This window comes from Nannobrachium achirus, assembly GCF_963921795.1.
Source record: "Nannobrachium achirus genome assembly, chromosome: 16".
NCBI lineage: Eukaryota > Metazoa > Chordata > Actinopteri > Myctophiformes > Myctophidae > Nannobrachium > Nannobrachium achirus.
The window spans coordinates 25,470,265-25,496,692 of NC_137823.1; the positions used below are offsets into that span (position 1 = coordinate 25,470,265).

Below are 26,428 nucleotides of genomic sequence, written 5' to 3' on the forward strand. Positions count from 1 at the left end.
AACATTTTCTTGGAAGTATTAAATCTGTCAGTAAGTTCTGACATTTAAGTCATTTGTCATATCTGCATCATTTGTCATATCTGCCCGTGGCGTGCAATTTGTGATTATGTCAAGTTCAACTTGGATTTGTAATTGTGACGGCCCTATTGGCTGTCTCACTGACAGTTATGCATGCACACATCTTGGCTTGATCACTGACACTGCATGCATGCATGCAGCCTGGCTGTTTCACTGACAGTGATTGAGTGAGTTTCAGCTCTGGGGGTTCGTGATCACTCTTTAGAAGTTAATGATCACAAAGACCAACAGGTGTGTCTCCAACTCTCCATCCAATCCATATTCATAAAATCATCACAAATCATCTTGTGTTTGTACAGCAGAGGTGAGACATAGAGTGTTGACAGAGTGACTCTGGGTGATTTATTGGGGCGTTGATACTAGGCACACGTTGACAAATGATCTGCAACAGAGAGGATGGTTGTCAACAGTGGCTGACGCTGCAAACTGGGTTTTCCAGCAGCCTTTACCGTATTGTTGCATAATGTCTGGAGTTGCTTGTCAATTTCCCATCATCATCTTATTGCCAGATCTTTCCGCTCTTGAACCAGTAAGACTCCCTAATCGGGAGATAAGCGACCATACACAAACTTTAGAAGGCAATCGTAGCCAATCATGAGGGAATATGGGAAATGGGACAGATACTGTGTACCACTTTGCGTTGTGTGTGTGCAAAGTTTGGCATGGTTAGGTGGCGGAGATAAGAGTGGGGCCAAAAGTGTGACGTGATGTGACGGACAGACAGACAGACAGACAGACAGACAGACAGGACAGCCGGTGGAACTTGTCATAGTAACTTGCGACCTGACGGTTGCAATTAATTTGAGCTTGGGCGTTTGATCTCATTTTTTGGACTGTTACATGTTGCAGTCTGTTGCATGTTATAGTCTGCAGCTCACCTGTGTTGTGTTGTGCCGTGTCACGGCGGCTGCGGCAAATGATGTGAGGTGAGACGAGATGATGTGAGGTGAGGTGTTGCTGTCATGATGAGTTGTGCTCAATGCTGTGGCAATGGAGTGAGAGATGGAGTGTGAGATGTTCTTCCTTATCTGTCTATTTTGCATCGACACAGTGACATGACATTCCATAATCAATCATACAGTTACAGTAGCCTGCTAACGTTTGTTGTTGTTGACTTTGCTTTTACTACCAGGAGCAAAGTCGTATGCGCTGACATAACTAGGCTACATGCTAGGCTAATGCAACTCAAGACATGACTGAGGGTAAGCTCAAAGCTGAGATCAGCAACAAATCATTAAACACACCCTGCCTAAACAGTAAAATGCTCAGTGTTCATTTAACACTGATGTACAACAACAGAACACACAGTCGGCAATCTAAAGTACATGCCCACAACTGAAACAACTGTTCTACAAGCTCACAACAACGCATTGCCACGTTGTGAGCTTGTACATCTGCTATTTCGGTGAGGTGGGGCCGTTGTACACCAAGTATAATCGGGCTTCACAGGTCCATTGGTTACATTGATTGTACCGTGTAGAGCTTAAGTCGGACATGTTTGTGAAGTGCTCTGTCCTAGAACTGTTAGGTGAAAACCTTATTTCTGTATTACAAGGCAAGCAGCACACTTGTAAAATTGTAATGCACTGCAGAAAGATTTGATTTGTTTTTGAAGATCGAACATTTTTAGTAGACTATACCTGCCTGGCTGGTTTACAGTTTTATTTAATGGAAAGACAGTTTTGTGTTTGAAGGAGAGTGATTGTATGCATGTCATGTTAAAGCAATTAATACATTAATTCATAACATCTATCAGACTGTTTGTATAACAGACAAAAGTAGAATTTAATGATCATGATTAGATCATTTAAGGTTAATCATAGCCAAGGCTGTCACAATCATGAAATATTAGTTGACGATGCGTTTTTGCCATTTTGGGTATTTAAAAGAAAATGTAAATACATGGTGCCCTAAATGCTCAAGTCAAAATAGGGACGCCAGGTTGGAAGTGGTTAAACAAGCATGGCAATAATAATGGAAATATGACTTTTCTGTTAATTTCATCCGTCTGTTTTCTATACAGATGGAATGGAAACGATTATGCAGGATGAATGATCATTCAATTATGTAAGAACATTTGTGGCAGGCCTAGTGAATTGTAATCAAATCCGGCTGAGGCCAGTGCAGGTTCACACCTCTATAGCATAAGATAGGATTATCACTCTGCCTTGCACAGAGCATCAGGGCAAGTCTCTCTGGTCTGTTCTATTCGGATGAACCACACAACGATCTCCCTCACACCTCCTCCCACCTAGGGATGGGACGATATGGGATGGGACGATATGAACATTTCCTATCACGATTATTGTGACAAAAGAAATCACGATTTACGATATTATCGCGATAATCAAAATCATTATCGCGGGGTGGAACATTTGCCAAGCTCACAACGCGTCTCAAAGCAACGCGTTGTGAGCTTGTACTGTAGATCGGCTATTTTTTGGCAAAGACATTTGATAAGAGTGAAAAAAAGACTGCATCAAGTACGTACAGTATATCATAAGTACGTTTTACCAATAGAGGGTTTAAGTGGTGCTGGATATTCATCTTGGCAAATAAAAGGTGAATTGATCCCAGTGTATGACGGAGGACGATATCACGATAAATTAAATCTCCACGATACGATTATCGTGAGTGTTTTTTTTATCACGATAAACGATAATATGGCTTATCGTCCCACCATGCTAAGACTGACCCATCTCTCCTCCGCTCCTCTCGTTGCAGACGTTCCTCCGGCGGAGCAGGAGAAGCTCTTCATCCAGAAGCTGCGTCAGTGCTGCGTCCTGTTCGACTTTGTCTCTGACCCGCTGAGCGACCTGAAATGGAAGGAGGTGAAGCGGGCGGCGCTGAGCGAAATGGTGGAGTACATCACCCACAACCGCAACGTCATCACAGAGCCCATCTACCCAGAGGTGGTGCACATGGTCAGTATATTGCACTGCAGCAGAGGCCAGTTCTGTGGGGCTGGGGGGGACTAGGATGGGTGGTACACAACATGTGTCAGTATTGCAGTTGCACCAGACTCCAGCCCCAGACACTTCACTCACGAGTGGTGGATTCTTGAGCCGCAATGGTACTCCTCACGGAAGACACAGGCTGGGGCGCTAACCCAACCTGCTCCCGGGTGCTGTCTACTTTCCGGCTGCCACCCGTCTCTCCGGTGGTCACCAGACTAATCCTGGTTGTCACGTAGTCTATTCCTATGAGTCACTATAAATAGAATGACTATAACAAAAAAAAACATTGCATGGATGCACCTGGGACGTATCATCAGTGATGTAGCCCAAGCTCATCAGGGTTTCGGGTCTCGCAACATCATACCCCTCTAAATGTAAATGTGAAATAATTTACAACACAATTATGGTATGCCGAGCTGACTGAGATATATAAAACACTCCACCTCGAGAGACTGAAGAGAGTATAGAAATGGATCTACACTTCTACAGTATACAGTAAGGCAGGGTTCCCCAATTACTTTTCCCCAAGGGCCGAATTATGTCTAGGGTACCAAGCCGAGGGCCACAACATTGCAGTGGGTGACGGTGGCGTTCCCACTACTCCAGCGACAGTTCAGATATCGTCGTTGTCGGGGGAAAATAGTGTATGTCCAAAACCGTTTGTTTTGCATTCCTCATTTTAAAAATGATTTAAACTAGTGAAAACTCACTACTTTTGTGCGACGGCCTTGTATGATTTGCGAAAGAACTTACAAATTTGGAGATACGAGATTTCCACCCGACAACGACGATATACTAGTGTTGTTGTTGCTGCTCTTATACCACCATTATTACTGGGGTTGGTGGGGGCCAGACAGTAGCCCCCCGCGGGCCGCAAATGGCCTGCGGACCGCCTATTGGGGAACCCTGGTATACAGTAAGGGTTCATTTTGACACTGCTGTCATGTACTGTCGATGCGTCTTTGATCTCTGCAGCGTATAAGAGGAGATGCGTTCCTGTGGTCGCCCCTGGCAGTCAAACTCGGTGGTTTATTTTCATACTACTTAGCTTTCCCCCCCTGACGGAGTCACAGGAAACTCACATGTCGGTGTCAATGAACCCAGTTTGAGTCAGCAGGTATCCGTTTAGCACAAACCTACGGCACATCGATTATTACTAGTGTGTGAGTCTTGTCCTGTCTTACTGGAGGTGTTCAGCTTGTTTGTTTGCTGAAAATGTGGTGTTTAGTAGTTTTAGCAGAAGCTCTGGCGTGGGTCATTTTAAAGAGGTTCACTGTATTTGGACTGGACCGTGTAGAGTTAACGAACGGGAAACCTGTAACAGAAGGGTTTAGGGCTGGGTGATGCTGCTAAAATCAAACTTTAATTTTGTAGGTCAAAATGTACAGTTGTGCTCAAAATTATTCAAACCCTCTGACAATTGTGTTCATTAGTGTAACCACTGTTCCTTTGACTTACTTAGAACTTGTCAACTATGCTCAAAACTGTACTTTTTGGTTAGGGAGAAACAATAAGCTTTTTCTGGTACAGTAGGTTAGAAACCAAGCAGCACTAGAGGTCCTGGCAGAATAACGCCAGCCATAGAAAACCAGCAATATTAGAGGTCACGGTAGGATAGAAAACAAGCATCATTTGGGGTCCTAGTAGGATAGAAAAGCAGCTGTACTAGAGGTTCCTAATTAAGTACCAAAGATTGGGGCCCAGCTTTAGAGCTGAACGTGATACAACATCCACACAGCGAGGATGCCTGTTGTGTCTTCATTAGTTTGAATGGTTTCCAGCGAGGCTGTTGTTGGCTGGGTGCTCCGGCTTTCCAGGTCAGCTTTTTCTTTCTGGGCTAAATTAAAACCCCTTTTGATGTTTGATGTTTATCAAAGCCCTGCCTCAATACCTCACGGTAAACTGCAGATTCACCCCCGTTCACCCTCGTCCCGCCTCTCATTTGATCAGCCCAAAGGGGAAAATGGAAAATGCAAGAGAGACAGATGCCAAATCAGCATGAAAATATATTCTGAGGGCTGACTGCTTAACCCATTTAGGCCTAGGATTATTGACTGCTTTAACTACTGAAAAATAGCAGATATACAAGCTCACAGCGCGGCACCGAGTGCCGTGCTGCGAGCTTGTAGATCTGCTATTTTTGAAAAATCATGATTTTTTTTTTGCAAGTCTTTGAATATCTACTTAAAAGCTAACATTTGTAACTTTAATATTTGCTTCTGGGTGGTCCCTGGAACAACATATTTTGAGATGGGGGTCTGCGGCCGAATAAATGTAATTTTGGGGGTCCTTAACATGAAAAAGTTTGAGAACAGCTGATTTAGAGGAAGGATTTAGAAGTCGGGTCAAAGATCGGGTCAAATAAATTCAAAGACTTGCACACATTTTCACGATTTTTCAAAAATACAGATCTACAAGCTTTTATATCTGCTATTTTTCAATAGTTAAAGCATAAAAATAATGGTTAAAGTGGTTCAAATCTAGCACGACTCGGGGGCGTTCCAGGTATTTGAGAGTTAACAATGGGGACACTTTGAAGTCCGCTGTTGGCTTTCATCATCAAAGTGTGTCAGACTGACACGACAAACTCCTCTCTGGACATAAAGACTGTGTATGCTAGCAGGCTGTAGACTTGATCCTGCTGTCAGAGCTGTAAATGGAGAGCCGTGGTGACGCAACAGGGTCTCCTGCCCTCCTTTTGTGCCATACTGGGGAGGGAGGAGCACAAACGTTCACCTGCATGTGTTTGTTGACCTGCAGTCTCATGCTGCGTTCACACTAGCCGCGACAAACCAACAGGCTGAGTCTACTAGTGTCATTCTCTATGGAAAGCCAGAAACATGAAATTGGCCATAATATTGACCCTGATAACAACTTTTATAATAATCTAAATAATACTTGTGAGTATTACACTGAGGAACAATATAAACATGTTAAAATGGAAGGTACTTTTTCAATTATTCATTTCAATAGTAGGAGTCTAAATAAAAATTTCGGTAAAATAAAAAAACTATTGTCCAAGTACAAAAAATTCAGCGTCATCGCACTTTCAGAAACCTGGCTTAATGAGGAAAAAGTACAAAACAAGGAGCTAGCGGGGTATGAACTGTTCACAACACATAGGAAGACCAACACAACTGGAGGAGGTGTCGCTCTGTATGTTGATACCAATCTTAGATGCAGTATGGTGAAGAGCATGACAACCAATTTAGATGACATCCTTGAATGTGTAACAGTAGAAATTGTTCTCGAAAAATCAAGAAATATAGTCGTAAGTAGTATCTATAGAGCACCCGGAGCCTGCCTTGACACATTCAACCATAACCTTGAAAATATTTTTTGTAAAATGAACAGCAATAAGATGCATTGTGTGTGTGGCGACTTTAATGCTGACCTCCTTAACCCGCATGGCAACAGTAAAATAACAGCATTTATCGACACTATGTATGGAAATGGCTTATTTCCTGCAATAATCAAACCAACAAGAATAACCAGATATACTGCGACATTGATCGACAATATCTTCACAAATACCTTCGAGAGCCAAATAACTGCTGGATTATTGATAAACGACATTAGTGATCATCTTCCTGTTTTTGCCATTTTTCAAAACGTACTCAAGCTAGAAACCAAAACAAACAACAACACCTACACTGTAACACGACATAGAACACCAGAAGCCATGGCTGCCCTCAAGGAGGACCTAGACAGACAGACCTGGAATGAGGTTTATGCAACTAATGACCCAAACAAATCCTACGAACTCCTTTCCTCAGTTGTATCCGAACTCTATAATAAACATTGCCCTCTGAAAAAATCTCTAAACACCAACGTCCACAGGAATGAGAAACCTTGGATAACTAAAGGTATAGAAAATGCTTGTAAAAAGAAAAACACACTGTATAAGGTATTCATAAAACATAGAACAATGGAAGCGGAAAATAGATATAAGACATATAAAAATAAATTAGTAAACATAATAAGAGTAAATAAAAAGAACTATTATCAAAAGCAACTAGAACAGCATAAAGGAAACATCCAAGGAACATGGAAAATATTAAATAACATAATAAAAAAAGGGAAAGGAAAAAGTGGGTATCCAAATTACTTCATTAAAGATAAAGCAACTATAAATAAAACTAAAGACATTGCAAATGAATTTAATAATTTTTTTGTTAATGTAGGACCAAGCCTTGCAAATGAAATTGAAGAGCCGGGAGATATGGATGGCTTGAAGGATAAAACGATTGAACAGAACCCAAATTCAATTTTTATTAAAAGTGTAGATGAAACCGAAATATTAAAAATTGTAAAGAATCTCAAAAGTAAAAAATCCACTGATAGCACAAATATTGATATGATTTTAATTAAGGATATTATACAAACTATAGTTACACCATTCACATATATATGTAATCAATCATTTCTTACAGGTATATTTCCCAGTTTAATGAAGACGGCTAAAGTTATCCCCATTTACAAAACTGGCGACAAGCATCAATTTACAAATTACAGACCCATCTCCCTGCTTTCTCAATTTTCAAAAATACTCGAAAAACTATTTGTTGCAAGGCTTGATGATTTTATTGACAAACACCAACTCTTAAGCGATCACCAGTATGGGTTCAGGTCAAAAAGGTCCACCTTGATGGCAGTTACGGAACTGGTTGAGGCTATTTCAACTGGCCTTGAAAATAAGGAATACACTGTGGGGGTCTTTATTGACCTTAAGAAAGCTTTCGATACAATTGACCATAAAATACTTCTTAAAAAAATGGAAAGGTACGGTGTGAGAGGAGTCGCCAATAAGTGGCTAGAAAGTTACTTACATGAAAGAAGACAATATGTACATATAAATGACGTTGACTCAGACCCACTATACATAACCCATGGAGTCCCTCAAGGTTCCGTACTGGGACCCAAACTGTTTATTATGTATATAAATGATATAGGTAAAGTATTGACTGAACTTAAATATGTATTATTTGCAGATGACACTAGCTTATATAAATCGGGAGGGGATCTTGAGCAGCTTCTGCATGCAGTGGAAAAAGAACTACAAATCCTCAAAAAGTGGTTTGACATTAACAAACTATCATTAAATCTCAGTAAAACTAAATATATTCTTTTTTGTAATAGAAAAGTAGACAAACCGGTGAAATTAACAATACAAGATGTGGAAATTGAACAAGTTAATGAACACAAATTTTTGGGTATAATTATAGATAATAAACTCAGCTGGAAACCATATATAGCAAACATAAAGACAAAACTATCCAAAACAATTGCAATATTATATAAATTGAAATCAATTGTAAATAATAACACCCTCTATCTACTGTACTGCTCCCTCATGCTTCCATACTTAACATACTGTGTGGAAGTATGGGGGAATGCGTATAAAACTGTTATAAACCCTATTTTTATGTTACCAAAAAAAGCCATAAGAATTTTGAATAAATCAGACTACTTAGCACCAACCAATCCACTTTTTATTAATAAACAGATTCTAAAATTTGAGGACTTAGTTGATTTAAAGATTGCTACTATAATGTACAAAGCTTACTATAATAAACTTCCACCCTGCATGCAGAGGCTGTTCAAAGTGCGAGAGACCCAGTACCAACTAAGGGGGACATGCATTTTTGAAGGGGAAACAGCAAAGACCAACACAAGAGCCAGATGCATATCTGTAAGGGGGGTAAATCTATGGAATAGCTTAGAAACGGAATTGAAAATGTGCACATCAGAATATACATTTAAAACAATGTTTAAAACTAAGACAATAAATAAATATAAAACATTATAAAAAATATATATAAGAATTATAACTACATCTTAACTATAAACAAATATCAGCAAATATACATACATAAATATATTTATATATTAACACATTTATTATTAAAAAGTAATATATGTATGAATACAAAAAAAAATAACATTGGTATTCTAGTGGGTGTGAGTCATAAGTTGTACATGTAAATGTATGTATTTATATGAGAATGCTTTATGCATACTTATGTATTTATCATGTAGTATGTTAAATCATAAAAAAAAAAAAAAAAAAAAAAAAAGAGAGAGAGAGAAAAAGAAAGTGGTATAGTTTGGTGCACCTTGTGGCTCTACTTCCATATTGCCACATGTTACAGCACTGAACTAGATTGTTTTGTTCCATTTATTTTTATTTTTTTCTCTTCTCTTTCAAATAGCAAATGCCTTAAATTGTTTTGTTTTCTTCAGTCTTTTATACTTGAAAATAAGTGATATTTGATTTCTGATATTTGATTTTGTTCTTAAATGGGGTAGGCACTATAAGCTGCGGCTTCTGCCTATACCTTTTCGGACCAGCATGTGATATATCGTAAATAACTGTATGTACTGTAATGATTGTATGAACTGGTACCGAAATAAATTAACCTAAACCTAAACATCAAGTTACAAACGGATGCTCATCCGACACTTATTGTTGCGTGACCAGTGTGCTCCATTGACGCAGCAAAGCGTCAACTGATCATAATGTAATTGTTTCTCCAAAATAACTAATTCTTGCTATTAATTTAATCTGTGACATTTCAACTTTTCATTTGTACAATGTAGTAGCTGGCAACGTTTGGTTGTTTTATTGGGGGTGGGGAGCGGAGCAAGGAGAAAAGAAAAATCTAACGAAAAATAGACCAAGTACTGTATAAAGCAGTCCTTATGTGGTTAACCTGTTTGCTGACGAAAGCAAGTCTGCCATTAGTTTTGGTGTGTATGTGCGTGTGTGTGTGGGGGGGTATAATAAAAAAAAGCTCTCTGCTGCATGTTCTCATGCTGCAACAATACAAATTGAATTTCAGGGCATGAGGACTTTCTCCTTTCTTCATGTGAATCCAGCAATCCTGTTTCTAAATGAATAGTGTTTGTCAGTACCTGCCGTGTGTGTGGTACTGGTCTCACACTGGCCTAAATCTAACACATGGTGTGACCATTATTATAATTTTTGTTATCAACTGTTTTTATTCACAGAAAGAATACAATTATGCGGTAATAAACAGATGCATCATGAATACAAATTTGAACTATGTGCCCATTATTAATTTGATGATTAGCTGCAGCTGTTCTGCTTACTAGCTAGCATAAACTGTTGTCGTTTTTAACGTTTGAACTATAAAACAAACTACAAAAGGTTTTCATGCCCTTTGGAAATAGCCACTCTACAAGCTTGCACAGAGTTGTGAGTTTGTAGATTAGCTATTTTAGCCAAATGCTCACTAAAATAGGAATTGTGTGGTCCTACTGTAGTGCCCAGCAGTAGACTGTGGTTGTGACCTGTCTTTCTTGTCTGTGTCCAGTTTGCAGTGAACATGTTCAGGACGTTGCCGCCATCATCCAACCCCACTGGAGCTGAGTTTGACCCAGAGGAGGATGAGCCAACGTTAGAGGCTGCGTGGCCCCATCTACAGGTAGCACACAGACGCAACCACACTCTGGGAGTGGAACTACAGTATAGGTGTTAACATATACCATACACATACAATACATGGTACAAACATGCATGCTCTTGTACTACACACACACACACACACACACACACACACACACACACACACACACACAAATTAGCTAGCAGGTGACTCAGCTGGCCTCTATTTTCTTCTAAAACACACACAACTGTTTGCAACACACTGTATGTCAGTTATAAATGCTGCTTTACTGTGACATAACCGTCTTTGTTTATTTATTGCAGCTCGTCTACGAGTTCTTCCTCCGGTTCTTGGAGTCGCCAGATTTTCAACCAAATATAGCCAAGAAATATATTGACCAGAAATTTGTAATGCAGGTGAGAGCTTCATATCAAAATTGAATATTATACAGTGTAGTTTATTATTATATGTTTTTTTGTTTTTTTTTTGTTTTTTACTTCAACGAGGGAAAAAATGTAGAGATGCACGATGACACAGAACAAAATGTGTGGTTGCCATACAGGAACATGTTGTCAGGCAGAAACCTTATATCTGTAACTATTGGTTCATAAATTAATGGCCTGCTACTTTTAATACTGATACAGTATATGGCGCTGTAGTATGATCAAATAGGGCATTAATTTACGGGAACAAAATGAATATGGAGATAAGGTTTCTGCCCGACAGCAACAACTTCATTGCATGACAGTGTTGCGCAAAAGTTACTTTTGGACGCTGTAGTAGGATCAAGTTGGAAAAATATGGAGATGAAATTTCTGGATATTTCAAATTTTCTGCCTGACGGCAATGATTTACAAATGAACGGAAGGGATACATGTGGGATATGAATCCCACATGCAGAGGTCACATTGGTGCTATGTACTGAAATAATAGCAATGATTTGTAGTGGGAAGTCTTGATTTAAAAATTTTTTTTTGAAGGAGTTCATTTCTATCGAGCCTTGAATTCATGGGAGATTTAATTTTTGTCGCATTCCTAAGCCAATAATTAGTTGACCGGCGGAGTCTTCAGTAGGAGACCGATGACACAGCCATCAAAATGATTGACTTAGGAATGTGACAAAAAAATAAAGAAATAATAATTGATAGCAAATAAGTTACAGTTTTGGTAAACTACTCCAGCTAAGTTTGTTTTTCCTCTGTTTCCTGTCAGCTGTTAGATTTGTTTGACAGTGAAGACCCCAGGGAGAGGGACTTCCTGAAAACCACTCTCCACCGAATCTATGGCAAATTCCTGGGTCTGCGAGCCTACATCAGGAAACACATTAATAACATATTTTATAGGTGAGACTGCGAGTCACGTGCACTATAGACACCTGCTACAGTTACTTTATCAAGGACTTGCTAGATGTTCTGAGTTGATGGACGGATTGTAACGTTCTTTGTGTTTCCCTTCAGGTTCATTTATGAGACGGAGCATCATAATGGAATAGCAGAATTACTGGAAATATTAGGAAGGTAAGCTAATCTTCATTAACCAACGTTTAATACCCATTCAGAGGCACTTTAGTGTTGATGTTAATCCTTGGAACAATTGATGGGGTTACAACTCCTCAATTAATGAATCCTTTACCTGGAAACCAGAGGAATCTGCCATAAAAATAAAAATAATAATAATAAAAAACGGCCTTGTTAGATTTGGTCTGGCACTGCTCAGTTGACCATTGACCATACTGTTTTACAGTAATGAACGAAAACACCCAAGCTGTTTTCTTTTCTGTTGCACCTTGTCCGTTCTCACCGTGTGGTGTTTCTCTTCTCTTCTCAGCATAATCAATGGCTTTGCGTTGCCATTGAAAGAGGAGCACAAGATCTTCCTATTGAAAGTCCTGCTGCCTTTACACAAAGTGAAGTCTCTTAGTGTCTACCACCCACAGGTGACTTCCCAGCTTCCTCATGGTGTCTTTCATTTTCAACATGTTTTTATTATCAATTAACAAGGCTGTCATTTACTTAATCTGTTGTCTCTATCTCTCTGCCAGCTGGCGTACTGTGTGGTTCAGTTTCTAGAGAAGGACAGCACACTTACAGAACCGGTAAGACTGCATGAAATGGTTATGTTCAGACTGGCACCCCATATCAGATTTTTGGTCTATGCACTTTGGAATCAGATTGGTTCTGAACTGCAAAAAAAAAAGAAGAAAAAAAGAAAAAACACATGGAAACTAGTTTGTGTCAATCAGATTTGAAACGCATACCTAGGTGGTTTGAAATACAATTCTGTCCCTTCGTTGATGCTTATCCTGTGAGAAAGGTCTTTCTACTTTAGTTTATCGTCCCGTCACAAGTTTACCCCAGGTATAAAGGATTGTGTGAAATGATTTTGTGCAAGCTTCCTACAAACTGCACTTACATTTTAGTGAATGTAAAGATATCAAAATAAAAAATATAATGCGTGTGATGCGTCTCTTGCAGATACCAGGCGTAGGCTAATTGCGTTTTGTGAGCTTTTAGATCAGCTATTTCCACTATCAATGTTCTTTTTTATATATAAAGTTGTCAAATGTCAGGCATTTCTTTGTAAATTTGGGTAAAATCTGTCATGAGCAACTTCAAAGCCTACAAGCCAAACAGAAATGTAATTGTCAATGACAAAAAACACAATTAAATTGTTAATCCCAATTATTTGAGTGACAATTAATCGTCACGTAAAAGGTCAGAATCGTGACAGCCCTAACCAGGCGATGCCTGTCACTAGGGAGTGTTGGGCAGGAGGAGCTGCGGTCCAGGGCGACACAGCTCGCCAGGACACTCTTGCCCTTTATGCTGTAGGAAAGAAGGGAAAGATGTTTACCTCAAGAGGAACGCTTCACAGAGTGTGTGTGTCTGTTTGCCACTTTGCCTGCCTTTATGTTTGTGCGTGTGTCGTGTCTCATCTGTGTGTGCATGTGTGCAGACGGTGATGGCTCTGTTGAAGTACTGGCCAAAGACCCACAGTCCAAAGGAAGTGATGTTCCTCAACGAGTTGGAGGAGATCCTAGACGTCAGCGAGCCGTCTGAGTTTGTGAAGGTCATGGAGCCCCTATTCAGACAGCTGGCCAAGTGTGTGTCCAGTCCACACTTCCAGGTAAACCTCCTCTGTGTGTGTGTATCAGATTGGTTTGATCAAGTCCAAACGCCATAAAACCAGATGGAAAATCAGATCTGAACCACATTGCCAGGTGGTTTTAAATGTGATTCAAATCTGATGCCTGAAGATGTGTCCCAGTTTGGACACTCGGACACTGAAGCCTTATTCATACTTTGCCGTTCAACAAGTGTCGCCCTGCCAGAAGAAATTGCCGGTCTAACAAGTTTAAAATGCGTCGCATCATGACTCATGCACATGTCGTTACCACAGCAACCAATGCAGATAGGTATGGAGAAGATGAATACGCAAATCTGATCTCTTGCAAATATCGGTGTGGACTAGGGCATTCACGAATAGTGATTTTTAGTATTTGAATTATTCGACCTCAAAGTATTCGAATATTCGACAGGACTGGCCAAACTGTCAAATATTAAGTAAGCAAGAGGCGAACGTTGTGAAAATAGCAGATCTACATGCTCACAACGCCTCGCGTTGCAAGGCGTTGTGAGCATGTAGATCTGCTATTTTCACAATATTTATCTGCAGAACTGAGTCACATTAAATGTAATACCTACAGTTCCAAGTGCTTGTCAGGGTGGGGGTCCCCAGTTCAAATATGTTTATTTTCGGGGTCACTGCCTAAAAAGTTTTGAGAACCCCTGGTATAAAGCATTAAAAAATCCATCCACCAGGGGCATTGACAACTCATTCTTATGACTTCCTATCTAGCCAAGCCTTATAGACTATATCTTTTTTTAAAGAGAAAACAATAAAAAAATAAAAATACGCGAATATTCGACTTCGGGGAACAACGTCGAATAGTGACTTTGATATTCGAATATTTGGTGAATGCCCTAATAGGTACGGAGGAGATGAATACGCAAATCTGATCGCTTGCAAATAACGGTGTGGACCGTCGATCCTGAAGTTCAGAGATTGACTGATTTGAGAGACAAATCAGATTTGCCTGCAGTCTGAAGAACGGGGCCTTCTAAAAGCCCTGCTGTGTGTTTCCAGGTTGCAGAGCGGGCTCTGTACTATTGGAACAACGAATACATCATGAGTCTGATCAGTGACAACGCTGCCAGGATCCTCCCCATCATGTTCCCCGCTCTCTACCGCAACTCCAAGACACACTGGAACAAGTCAGTCACAGTTTATATCAACTGATAGAAGTGCAGATGGTTGAATCACGGTGGCGCAGTGGTTAGCGCTTCGCCTCACAGCTAGAAGGTCCTGGGTTCGATTCCCGCCGGGGGACGCTGTGGGTGCTGGGGGCATGTTTCTCCCTCCGCGTCATCAGCGCCCACACCCTAGGTGGGGTCGGCGATAGGACCTTTCTGTGTGGAGTTTGCATGTTCTCCCCGTGTCTCCTAGGGTTGATACCCTCACAAAAACATGCAGTAATCCTGGTCTCAATAATGCCTCCCCCTGGCCAGCCGGGGCGCTTGATGGAGGGGAAAGGAACTGGTTGGAATAACGTGTTCCTTCCACGCGCTACGTCCATCCCAGGGAAATCCCCCCTGTCAGGTGAAAAGAAACAACTTGGACTACTCATGCATTGAAGGAAGCATGAGGTCAGTCCGTTGTCTCCCCAGGCGCGGCAGAGGGAGAGCAGAGCCCAGGATTACATAGGCAATTGGCACTGGGTGAAAAATGGGTTGCAAAATCGTGGGATAAAAAAAAATTAAGAAGTGCAGATGGTTTAACCCAGTGGTTCTCAACCTGTGGGTCGGGACCAAATCATTTTGCGAGGTCCCCAGATGATTAACTTATGATGTGCAACACATGATTTCTCACTCAGCAGTAAACAAACCAACATAACGTTTTAGTGTATAGCACATTTCTAAAGTGACAAATCAGAAATTGTGAAAATAGCCGATTTCCACAATAGAACCGTGTTATACATGTAATTCCTCAACTCTTGGTGCTCGTCAGGGTGGGGGGGTCCCCAGTTCAATTATGATTCTTTTTGGGGTTGCGGGCTGAAAAGGTTGAGATCCACTGGTTTAACCCATTAAGACATGAGGCCGATTCTATAAATGCCCTCCAAATCAGTAGTTCTCAAACCCCAAAATGTATTATGATTTCAAAAACCTGTGTGTGCGTGCGCGCTGTTCCCCTGCAGGACTATCCACGGGTTGATCTACAACGCTCTGAAGCTGTTCATGGAGATGAACCAGAAGTTGTTTGATGACTGCACACAACAGTTCAGGGCAGAGAAGAGCAAGTAAGTAAACACACAAGATCAAACTCATAAAGAACACAGTGTTAAATAATGTCAGCAGAAAATAATGGGGGCATTTTACATTATTTTGTGTGTGTGTGTGCGTGCCTGCGTGTGTGTGTGTGTGTGTGTGGTGTTCCAGAGAGAAAGCCAAGTATAAGGAGAGGGAAGACGCTTGGCTGAAGATTGAGAATCTGGCAAAGATAAACCCACAGGTGAGAGAGAGAGAGAGCTCTCAGAAAGACTGCAGGCTTTCCCTCAGACTCATTCAGTCTCTGCACTAAGGATGGGATGATTATAGTCTATAAAAAATAGATTTTGATTTATTGTGAAATTGTCCTCCTTCCTACACTAGGATGAATTCGCTTTTCTTGAGCTAGCTGTGAATTCAGTTCCACTTAAACTCTCTATACTTTATAAAACGGACCTGTAAAAAGTGCATTTGGTATGCTCTTATTTCACTCCCCACAAAACGATTTTGCAAAAATAGCAGATCTCCAAGCTTGGCGAATGGTTCTCCCCAGAATAGGATGCTGGAGAAGTGGTTGACAACAGTGACATTTTAAGCATATTTTGCTTATCGCGATATCGTTAATTGCAGTTATTGTTATGTAATTTTCATGTTGTCCCATCCCTACTTTGCACACAGCCGACATTGAATTGGTCAATGTAGAGTCTGAACTCGAGAAAGATTTACCTCAATGTCATAATGGTGGTGTTTTTCCCCCATCATGTACGTGACATCAACCTGTTACACACCCTCTGTGCTGTGCTGGGCTGAATGATACGATCATTGTTCCCACGTATCGAGCTGGGAACTGTAAAGCACGGTGTACTGTGCTTGAAGTTTTAAATGCCACCAAAAACTTCTCTTAAATGCCACCAAAGTGAACACGGTACATTCTAGTCGTAGACACCTGTCTGTGGTGGTGAAGTCTTAAGAGACCATTTTGTCACTATGGTGAACACTAAACACCTTGAACGCAACATCTTTTTTAACTTTGCCAGTACATGTCTGACTCTGGTCAAAACTGGTGTTCCTCATGTAACTCCCTGTCCCATGCTGTTAACCTTTTCTGTCCATCATGGGGACCCCCTGTCTCATGCTGTCCCCTTGCCTGTCCAGTTTTTGGTGTACGTGGACTCGACAGGCCTGGGCAGTCCCATGGACATAGAGACAGACGCACTGCTGCTGGACGATGTCAGCATGCTAAGGAAAACCGTAGAGGAAGAAGCAACACAGGTAGGATAGTGATTGATTGGTTGATTAATTGAATACTTTATTAGACAGAAATGTAAACGGCACGAGGTACAGTCAGACATTGAGCTAAAAAGAGAAAATGGGTCCTGGGGGACTTGTTTCCATTGTGGTCCTATGATGTTACCGGTGTTGACACTGGGATGAAAGTGGTGTCACTGATATTGGCACTGGCATGAGATGGGTGTTAATGGTGTTTGTGCTGGTTAATGGAAAGATTTACTTCAGTTTTTTCATATGCAGCTTTTAGTCAGTTTCAATGTGCTGAAAGTAGTAACTGCAGAAGGAAGTTATTCAACACCATTTGATCAGAATGTACAAGGAGATGGCGCTTGGTTGGTGCATTGTTAAAAGTAGCTGTGCGCCAAGCTTTCTCAAGCTGGGAGGGTGATATCACTGCACGTATCTCTGTGGGCTTGGGCGACACCTGTCAGCAGGGAGTGTTGGGCGGGAGTCATCATGATGACCTTTTTTGTAGGATACAACAGAATGCAGTGATGATACACACAATGTGTAAATGAGGAGGGAATCAATTGGCATAATGGAAAAAAAGAAAATAATATACAAGGAGATGACTGTTCTTGTGTTGGCCGCTACATGAAGATGACTTGGAAGGTTTACACAGCGATATAATATTCAATTTGACTGTAGAAGAAAAAAAAAGAAAAAAAAAACTAACTGACATGAAGCCAAAAGCTTTGACGTGAGCATTCATCAGTGTGTTTGATTGGAGCCTAGTGGCGCGAGCTAAGTTTGTTGTGTTTAGTTGTGTTGTGTACTCAAAAAGAAAAACACACAGACGCTTAATGTTGTTTTAATGAACAGGTTGAAAGCGTGCTTCAGTTCCGCTGTACACAGCCAAAGTAGAAAGCATTCTCAGAACGAGGTCAGATCCATCCCTTGGCAGTCAGACCCGCTTTTATCTTCAATTTATTATTGCTGCATCAAGTTTCTCTGAAGACTGAAGAGAGTTTTGTTTCTCTCTCCCTCTCACCCCCCTTCCCCCTCTCTCTCCCCCCTGCCTCCCTCTCTCTCAGATCCAGAGAGACCCGCGTAAATGTCCTCCGTTAATGAGGAGGAAGTCGGAGCTTCCCTCTGACCTGAACACGGTCAAAGCGCTGGAGACCCACCGGAGAGCCGAGGACATGATCACCACAGACGCACACTAGCACACACACACACACACATACACGCGCACACACACACACACTAAACACACCAGCAGCAGCATCAACACGCAACAAAACACAGGGGCCAGCACAACAATACAACTACAGCACCTCGCTCGCACACAACGCAACCAAACCAAACTCAACTGAACTGAACCGAAACCGAAACGACTCGACCACTAGTATACAGAACCTCGACTGGAGACCAGAGAAGCCTGGTTCAGATGTAACTCTGTTGAAACACGCACACACACACAACACACGCACACACACACACACACACGCACACACACCTAGTCATTGTCCAGTAAAGATGTCAGTAGTTCTGGACTGTTGCATGATCAGAACTACGCCCTTTACCCTGAAACCCCCCTCAACGAATGGTAGTCTTTCTTTTTTTTAATTGTCTGTCTCCCCCGCCTCTCTCTTATCTCTCTCTCTCTTTATATCTTGTCGTTCATGTTGTTGGGATGTAGTCATCTCTCAGGTCTTCTGTTTACTGTCCTCTATGTGAGTGGTCTCTCTTCTGCCTCCTCTTCAACAGATGTCGCCCAAATCAAACCTCACTTTGAGCTTGAACCACTTGAACCCTACAGTATGTCGTCCCTCTTCTGGGTCTTAACATTTGGCAAAATAGCTGGTCTACCAGCTCACAACCAGCTTGTGAGCTTACTCTTGTCAGCTAAGATATTTAGTGTACAATGAAAACAAGAGAGGCCCTAATGTATAACCTTTGGGGATCCTCACAACCAAGTGTAGTGGTTTTAAAAAGAAACGTCACTTTTAAAAAGTGAAGTTTAAAACGTTATTTTAAATTCAGCTATGTTATCATCATTCCCCACAGTGACAACAAGACAGCTGTTTATGTTTTCATACCTGGGTCTGTACAAAACGTGACTGAATATTTAACCGACTGCTATTTCAGGAAAGTGCAGCCAAGCTAGTGACCAAATCACCACAGGTTAGATTCCCCTGGCACGTTATATACAGAAAGTTAACCTGTTGAAATGATGAAGGCATTTGGTTCTAATTGAAAACAGAATGGAAAGTAAACTTCATTCAGACGTTATTTATTCTAAACGTGCGAGCGTCTCTTTTGAAACGCCCGTTTTACACAGCATTATTTTATTTCGTCTGTCAGGTAGAAACCTTGTATGTCCAAAACTGTTACTTTAAGAACCTGTGTTCCACTATATCCAATGTCATAAGCTTGTGTCACAAACTTTCATTGGTAAATTTTTATAAAACCCACAGATAGAATTTAACCACTTCTCACCACTGGTATATGTATGTTGCCCATTATACGTATTATAGGCAAAAGCTATCATAATTAAACCATTTCATAAATATTGCGTGACACAGTCATGCGAGTATAAACTAATGAATGTAAAAATGATATAGCGGCGATACAAGGTTTCTGTCCGGCAGTGATGCTATTTAAACAAGGATACACTTGTAGTGTCATAGAGCATCAGTCTATGCTGATGGTGTGTGTCTTTGTATAGCACCACCTGGAGCGTATTATTGGAACTACACCAAAGTTCCAATAACACGACTATATTAGCTCGTATAGTATGTAGGATTTTAGACACTTTAAAATGCAAAAGTTACAGGTGGTGGAGGTTTTGATTAGTAAACAGTGCATATGTTCCGAGTGATGTTTTCATGAAACATTGGCACTTATAAGAGAATGCCACTCAGCCAATAAAAATGCTAAATCGGACCTAACTGTAGTATAATTATATTTTGTATTAATTGTTTAACCAACAGCCTTTATAGACATCTCCATGTTAACCTAATTTATAAGATGTTTTAGTAAATTCCCAAAGTTATTTGGGTGTTAAAGGAAAATAAATAAAATCCCTTTCGTTGCCAATCAGCAATCAGTCAGAAACACATGGGTCGCTTTTACTAAGTATGTAGACTTAATAGCCAAAGAAAATTCCCCGATTGTACTAGAGAGATTTAGCTGAATTGAATATGGGTCAAAGTGACGCAGGGGGCAATCAGTTAAATATGAATTTCCTGTTTGTAAAGTCTGGGTATGAATATTACAAACGCTTTCATCTTTGTTGCTGTTATTGATAAGATATCGGTTTCTTTTGTCTTCTGCTGAATATTCGTAGATCTGACTCTGTGGTTCTCAAAATGTTTTAATTTCGAGTATCCCTGCCAAATGGACCTTGTAACGGGTCCATTTGGTTCCATTTTACACACACACAAGGGTTACAGACCTGTAAGGGTCCATTTGGAACCCTCTCAGTGTCAAGAAACCCTTGAGGCGGTCCCTTGGACATCACTCTTTAGAACTGCTGGAACTTTCAATTGGACCGAGGTGTCAGACGTGGTTCTGTTAATCAGGTACCGATGGTCTGATGGAGGTCCAGGTTCTATAGGTTCAAATGGAGAACCGTAGGCTTGGTGCCAACTTCTACTTTCTCTGTCAATCACCTTTTTAGTTTTTAAATGGCGCTTGTAGGATTTAAAATTTAACTTAATTTCCAACTTGTTTTGATCTGTACAAAACTGTAGGCAATAATTTGCTGTGTGTGCGTGTGAGCGAGCGAGCGAACGTGTGTGAGAGTGTGTAGGGGTGGGGGGCTCAAACAATTACTTTGTCGTCAGGTTTAATCTCCCCCTGCTTCACTGGTGTCTGTTGAGTGGTTAAATATGAGAGGGTATTTTGTCAAGGAGACAACATTCACGCTTTTGAATCCATTGGGGTCATTATCTGGTCACCCGTTGTGTACATGCCTGCCATTCAAGTTGTGTTAGTACACACTCCAGCTCAGTGTCATACTTATGAGAGAGTCGCCGTACCTTGTCCTTTAGGTTGAGTGTTAACGGGAACAGAGACGTGTAGCCAGTGTTAACAACCTCCCACTGACTGACTGACTGACTGCCTTGCTCAGTAGCACAGCGTTACGTTGAGCCGAGCCGAGGAGGCAGGTTTCCCGGTGACGACTTATCTCCTCTTCTCAAGCAGAGAACCCTTTCCCAACTAGCTAGTTAAGAGATCAGATGGCTTAAGTGGTGAGGTATGCTTTTGCTTTTGAAGAAGTTGTACACAAGCCTTTCAGTTCACAGTGCCTTTTAACTGTACAATGGGGGGGAGGAAGGGGGGGAGGGAGGTATTGGCTCAGCAGAGGGTAGAAGAGAAGAGCAGCTCCTGTTTAGAATCCAACGTTGGTTTCCGAACGGGGCCCACCCCATGGATTGGAGCTCCTCGTTAGTGGGTACACTCACCTCGTTAACTAGCAGAGTGCATCTGAGACGCTTTGACCAGCCTTGTTTAAAACCAACAAAACAAGATGTGTAGTGGTGACGTTTAAGAGACGAGGAGAGGACTTTAACCCACGCCCTCTGACCACTTCAGCAAAGAAGCACTTCCTGGTGAAACTTGAAGAGAACGCAACTAAAACGAGTAAAAAAACGATTTGGAAAATCCTCGATGCTGTCTGTTGTGTTGTGAAAGCGGGGGAGGGCAGCTCCACCTCCCCCCCTTGCTGTGTGTGTGCCTATCAATACGTTTTAAAGAGCTACACTGCGTCCAGATTCACATGCTTCATACTAATCAGTATGCCATTTTTCAACATACTTTTAAGTGCATACACTATATTTAATTTCAGACTTACTAATCAGACCATACAGATTGTTGGGAAAGTGCCCCATCTTGTGTCAAAGCAGAGGCACTACACACATGTTCCCATTTCATGACTGTATAGCAGTTAAACTATTGCTGGGCATGTCATTGGTTTTATGCCAGAGGATTGGATTGCATTGCGTTTTGGGACACTTACACTATTGTAGTGTCCAGTTTTGCGCACTGTAATATTTCCCAAATTTGGCATGCATTTCACGTAATGTTGATTGAGTCTACCCCGACAATTCGGCATACTAAATAGTATGTTGGTATGGAATCTTCGGACGCAGCCCTAGTCTCCGTGGGAGAGGCAATCAATCTCTCAACGCATCCGTTGTACATCCCTGACCCTCTTGTATTTGTTCTTTACATCCATCTCCCTGAACCCCAATTTACGCCATAGGATGACAGTGTTGCTCACCCCCAAAAAAGTGCGGATTTATTAGCTCGTATAGACTCTTTTGGCAGGTGACACTGTCGTGTGATGGAGTATACTAAACTTACCGCCCGTCAGACCTGCACACCTTGGCTGTATGCCCCCTCTCCCAAGCCATCCCAGCAAAACCCCACCAGTTACAGAGTGTTTTTTTCTTTGGACGTCCGTTGAAAGTCCTACTGGATACTCGCAAGGTTTTCTCCCTCCGTTTATTTTTGTGGTCATTGCCTGCAAGAAGCTTCTCTGTCAGTGTCTCTCCGCTGAATGTGCAAATTGTAAATAATCCCACGCGAAAATCTCATTGGTTTTCCTGCTTCCTATTTTATTTGTTTTTTATTTTACGTTTTTTTCCACTCTTTATTGTCATGTCTTAATAACATTTAACCGTTAACTTAAGTTTAATTTTTTTTTGTTATATATTTTACCAAAACCACAGCCCATAATAGCAGCGACTCGTTCACTGATTTGACGAAAAACAAAACGGTAGTTCCCTTCGATCCTCAGTATTTCTCCATCCTCTGGGACTGGTGATGTGCTGTTATTGTCACATTTACACGGCTGTCATCAGAGTCCCATTAGAGTCTGTTCTTCATTTAATGGCTTTAATAATAATAATACTGTAGCTTTGATGGAGCTCTTTCATTTTACATAAGCTTTTTTCTTTCTTTTTTTTTCCTTTTGAAAGAATGATTATTGCAAGTGTCCTTTAGTATACTGTCTTGTACTAAATGGCTTCATCTAATATTGTACATATTATGTACTATTATTTTATGTTATATCTATTATTACATGGTAGATTTCCATATTTTCTACAAAAGAAATAGCCCCCCCGTGTACAGATTACTGCAGATAGATGGTATGACACAAACTTCAACACATGTGGCTTTTTTTTTTTTGCATTTAGAAACCGCATAGAATTTGGATAGTTTTTATTTTAAATTTTTAATCGATTTGTAACATGACGTTTTCTGTTTTTGTTTGCAGCTACCGGGCAGACATATGTGTTGAGATTCAACATACGTTTAGCTTTTTTCTGTGTGCTTTTATCCAAATCTCCAGTGGTGTACATCTATCTATATACAGTAAATAAAGAGAACATGTGAGTTTTATATTTTCATCCTAAAAAACATTTGTGTGTCTCGTTATTGGACCGAATTGTTCAAACTGGTTCCTCTCGGTACTTATTTGCTCTACACAGGGGTCTTCAATGTTTTTGGTTTGATTTCTTTGCACATGATCTTTTCTATTAATACTAGACCTGTGCCTGGTGATTTGCACAGTATATGAGTGCACAAAGTCACTATTCGATGTTGTTCACCGAAGTCGAATATTCACTTTTTTTTTCTCTCTTAAAATATATAGTTTATAAAGCTTGGCTAGATAGGAAGTCATAAGAATGAGTTGTAGGTATTACATTTAATGTGACTCGGTTCTGCAAATACATATTGTGAAAATAGCAGATCTACATGCTCACAACGCCTCGCAGCGCGAGGCGTTGTGAGCATGTAGATCGGCTATTTTCACAATGTTCGCCTCTTGCTTAACTTATATTTGACAGTTTGGCCAGTTTGGCAAATCCTGTAGAATATTCGACTATTCGAATACTTTGAGGTCGAATAATTCGAATACTAAAAATCACTATGCGTGAATGCCCTAGTGCACAGTATACGAGTGTTGTCAACAGTTATTGAATGTCCCTGAGGAGTCTCAGAAGTAATGTTGGAGAACCCAGACCGGTGCCCGTTGGGCAGAAAAGTCACCATTGACGTCCAGTTGTGCAATACCCGTTGTATCCGTCTGTCTGTCTGTCTGTCTGTCTGTCTGTGTCCCTTTCATGCGTTCCCTGTCAGGGCTCCAGGCCAGTCTGTGATGTCATCTCCAGATTTGGGCACTGTAGTGATGTCAGTCATCTCCAAATTTGGTCACTTGTTTCTTCATTACTTCATTTCATGACTGAATAGCAGTTGGACATGTCATTGGTTTTATGCCAGAGGATTGGTCGCTGCATGGCATGTGCAGTATGTCGCAGCTACTGCATTGCGTTGTTGTGGGACACTTGCGCTATTGTAGCGTCCAATATTGCGCACTGTAATATTTCCCAAATTTGGCATGCATTTCACGTAATATTGATTGAGTCTCAGACATTATTTGCACATTGTTTCAGCATGCGGCTGTTACCATGGTGGCGACACTGTTTAATATCAGTGATGTCAGCATGCGGACAGACGGCGGACGGACAGACAGACATTCGGTAAATTAATAGTTATAGATGTTGGATTCAAGGTAATATGTATTTTCAGACTTTTTAAACCTCAATATTTACCGTAGTCAACTTCACCTTTGGCTCTGTACTTGGTCTGCTCTTTTTTCCATCTACACCAACTCTCTGAAAATAGAAGATCTACAAACTCACAACGCCTTGCAGTGCGAGGCGTTGTGAGATCTGCTATTTTCGGCTAATGTTCCCAATGACTAATATTTGGCGGACCCCCTGTAGTTACTCTGAGGACCCCTTTTTGAAGACTACACAGATCATCCGCCAGTGGTGGACAGTATCGAAGTAAATTACTATCGTACATTACTTGAGTATTTGTATTTTTGGATACGTTCACTCCATGAAAAAGTACATTTAATATGAATTAACCACTTGGGCCATATTTCAAATAGCCAATCTTTGTAGATCTTATATTTTTAATACATGATGTAAGTTTTCTTTTTTTTTTTTCTCTTTTTTTTTTTTTTTTTGGCTTTTTCTGCCTTTTTGATAGGTGTACAGGTAGGCTGACAGGAAACGGAAGAGAGATGGGGGGGGCGACACGTAGCAAAGGTCATCAGGATCGGGACTCGAACCTGCAACGCTGCAAGGGCTGGATTACCAGCCTATGTTCCTATACCACTACCCTGTGGCCCAGGCCTAATGTAAGTATCTTTAAAAGCGAATACTCCAGTACTTTAACCCAATTACCGTACACATTTTACTGAGCATCCTTTACTTGTTGAGTATCTATACTATCTATACTGACTCAAGTACTGGGGTTGAGTACTTTGTCCACCACTAGATACACTTTTAAGTCCTTTTAAAATGCCCTCAAGGTCTCCTGGTCATTAGACCCTTTTGGCCCTGGTTGGTCCACTCTACTCTATAGAATCCTCTGGCGCCATCTTGTGAATTACTGAAGTAATGCAGGTTGACAAAACTACCAAAAGCATCAACATACAGTAGCTACTGTACGTTCAGTAGCCTATTTTTGTACTAATTGGATATCTGGGGCTGGCTTAATATTCAAATATTTGTAGTATCCGTTCTTTGCCGACTACCTACCTGCACGGTTACCTAAGTTGAACATGGGAAAATGTGAGGTTTTAAATTTGAAGATTTAACTGACTGAGATCAGCTGACTATCTACAGTAGCCTACATTCATCATCTCATAATACAGCTTGTAGCATTCTAGTCATTTCAGTTCTTGTACTTCAAACTTAACAGTGTGGGTAGCAAAATATCAAATAAAACGATACAAAAAATGATACATTATACTAAAGGGAACAAACAAAGTAGCCATTCAAATAGGCAAAATAAACAATCTTTATATAATTCTGCATAAACTATACTGTATAGCCAACTTCTAAAAATCCTTTACAGTTTATCTTTCTATTTGATAGACTAATTGTTATGTACAGTATATAAACAGCACAGGGTGCAGACTGTGGCTGCAGTGTTGGCATTAAAGGTCAGACAGTTGGACTTACTGAAAATGCCAAAATACAGAAATGGCAGCACAAAACGTGAGCGGAATCTGTGGTAGTCCGTAAGCCGCAATCCTGTTACAGTTTCTATTACTTTGTTGAGTTCAGGAGTCTTAAGGCCAGGGACGTGCTGGCCATTGGGAAAAGCGGGACAAGGCCGTCGCACAAAAGATCTACAAGCACACAACGCCTCGCGGTGCGAGGCGGTGCGAGGCGTTGTGTGCTTGTAGGTCGGCTGTTTTCACTAGTTTATATCATTTTTGAAATGATAAATACAAAACAAACGGTTTTGGACATACAAGGTTTCCACCCGACAACGACGAAATATAACTCATGTAATTGGCCCACTGGCTTGTCACTTTGTCACAAATCTTTGA

At 40.9% G+C, this 26,428-nt stretch overlaps 1 protein-coding gene across 2 annotated transcripts in view; it reads left to right on the forward strand.

Moving 5' to 3' along the window:
* Positions 1–23,427, forward strand: part of LOC308301353 (serine/threonine-protein phosphatase 2A 56 kDa regulatory subunit gamma isoform-like) — a 56,919-nt gene extending 33,492 nt beyond the window's left edge. For both annotated transcript variants that reach the window (XM_080745314.1, XM_080745313.1), the window contains 13 exons: positions 2,803–3,002; positions 10,373–10,483; positions 10,768–10,860; positions 11,657–11,787; positions 11,902–11,961; positions 12,272–12,380; positions 12,486–12,539; positions 13,400–13,570; positions 14,591–14,718; positions 15,702–15,803; positions 15,943–16,015; positions 16,927–17,043; positions 18,096–23,427. In XM_080745314.1, the coding sequence (XP_080601440.1) occupies positions 2,803–3,002; positions 10,373–10,483; positions 10,768–10,860; positions 11,657–11,787; positions 11,902–11,961; positions 12,272–12,380; positions 12,486–12,539; positions 13,400–13,570; positions 14,591–14,718; positions 15,702–15,803; positions 15,943–16,015; positions 16,927–17,043; positions 18,096–18,227 (1,481 nt within the window). In that variant the 3' untranslated portion in view covers positions 18,228–23,427. The remainder of the gene's footprint in view (positions 1–2,802; positions 3,003–10,372; positions 10,484–10,767; positions 10,861–11,656; positions 11,788–11,901; positions 11,962–12,271; positions 12,381–12,485; positions 12,540–13,399; positions 13,571–14,590; positions 14,719–15,701; positions 15,804–15,942; positions 16,016–16,926; positions 17,044–18,095) is intronic.
* Positions 23,428–26,428: the final 3,001 nt, after the last annotated feature.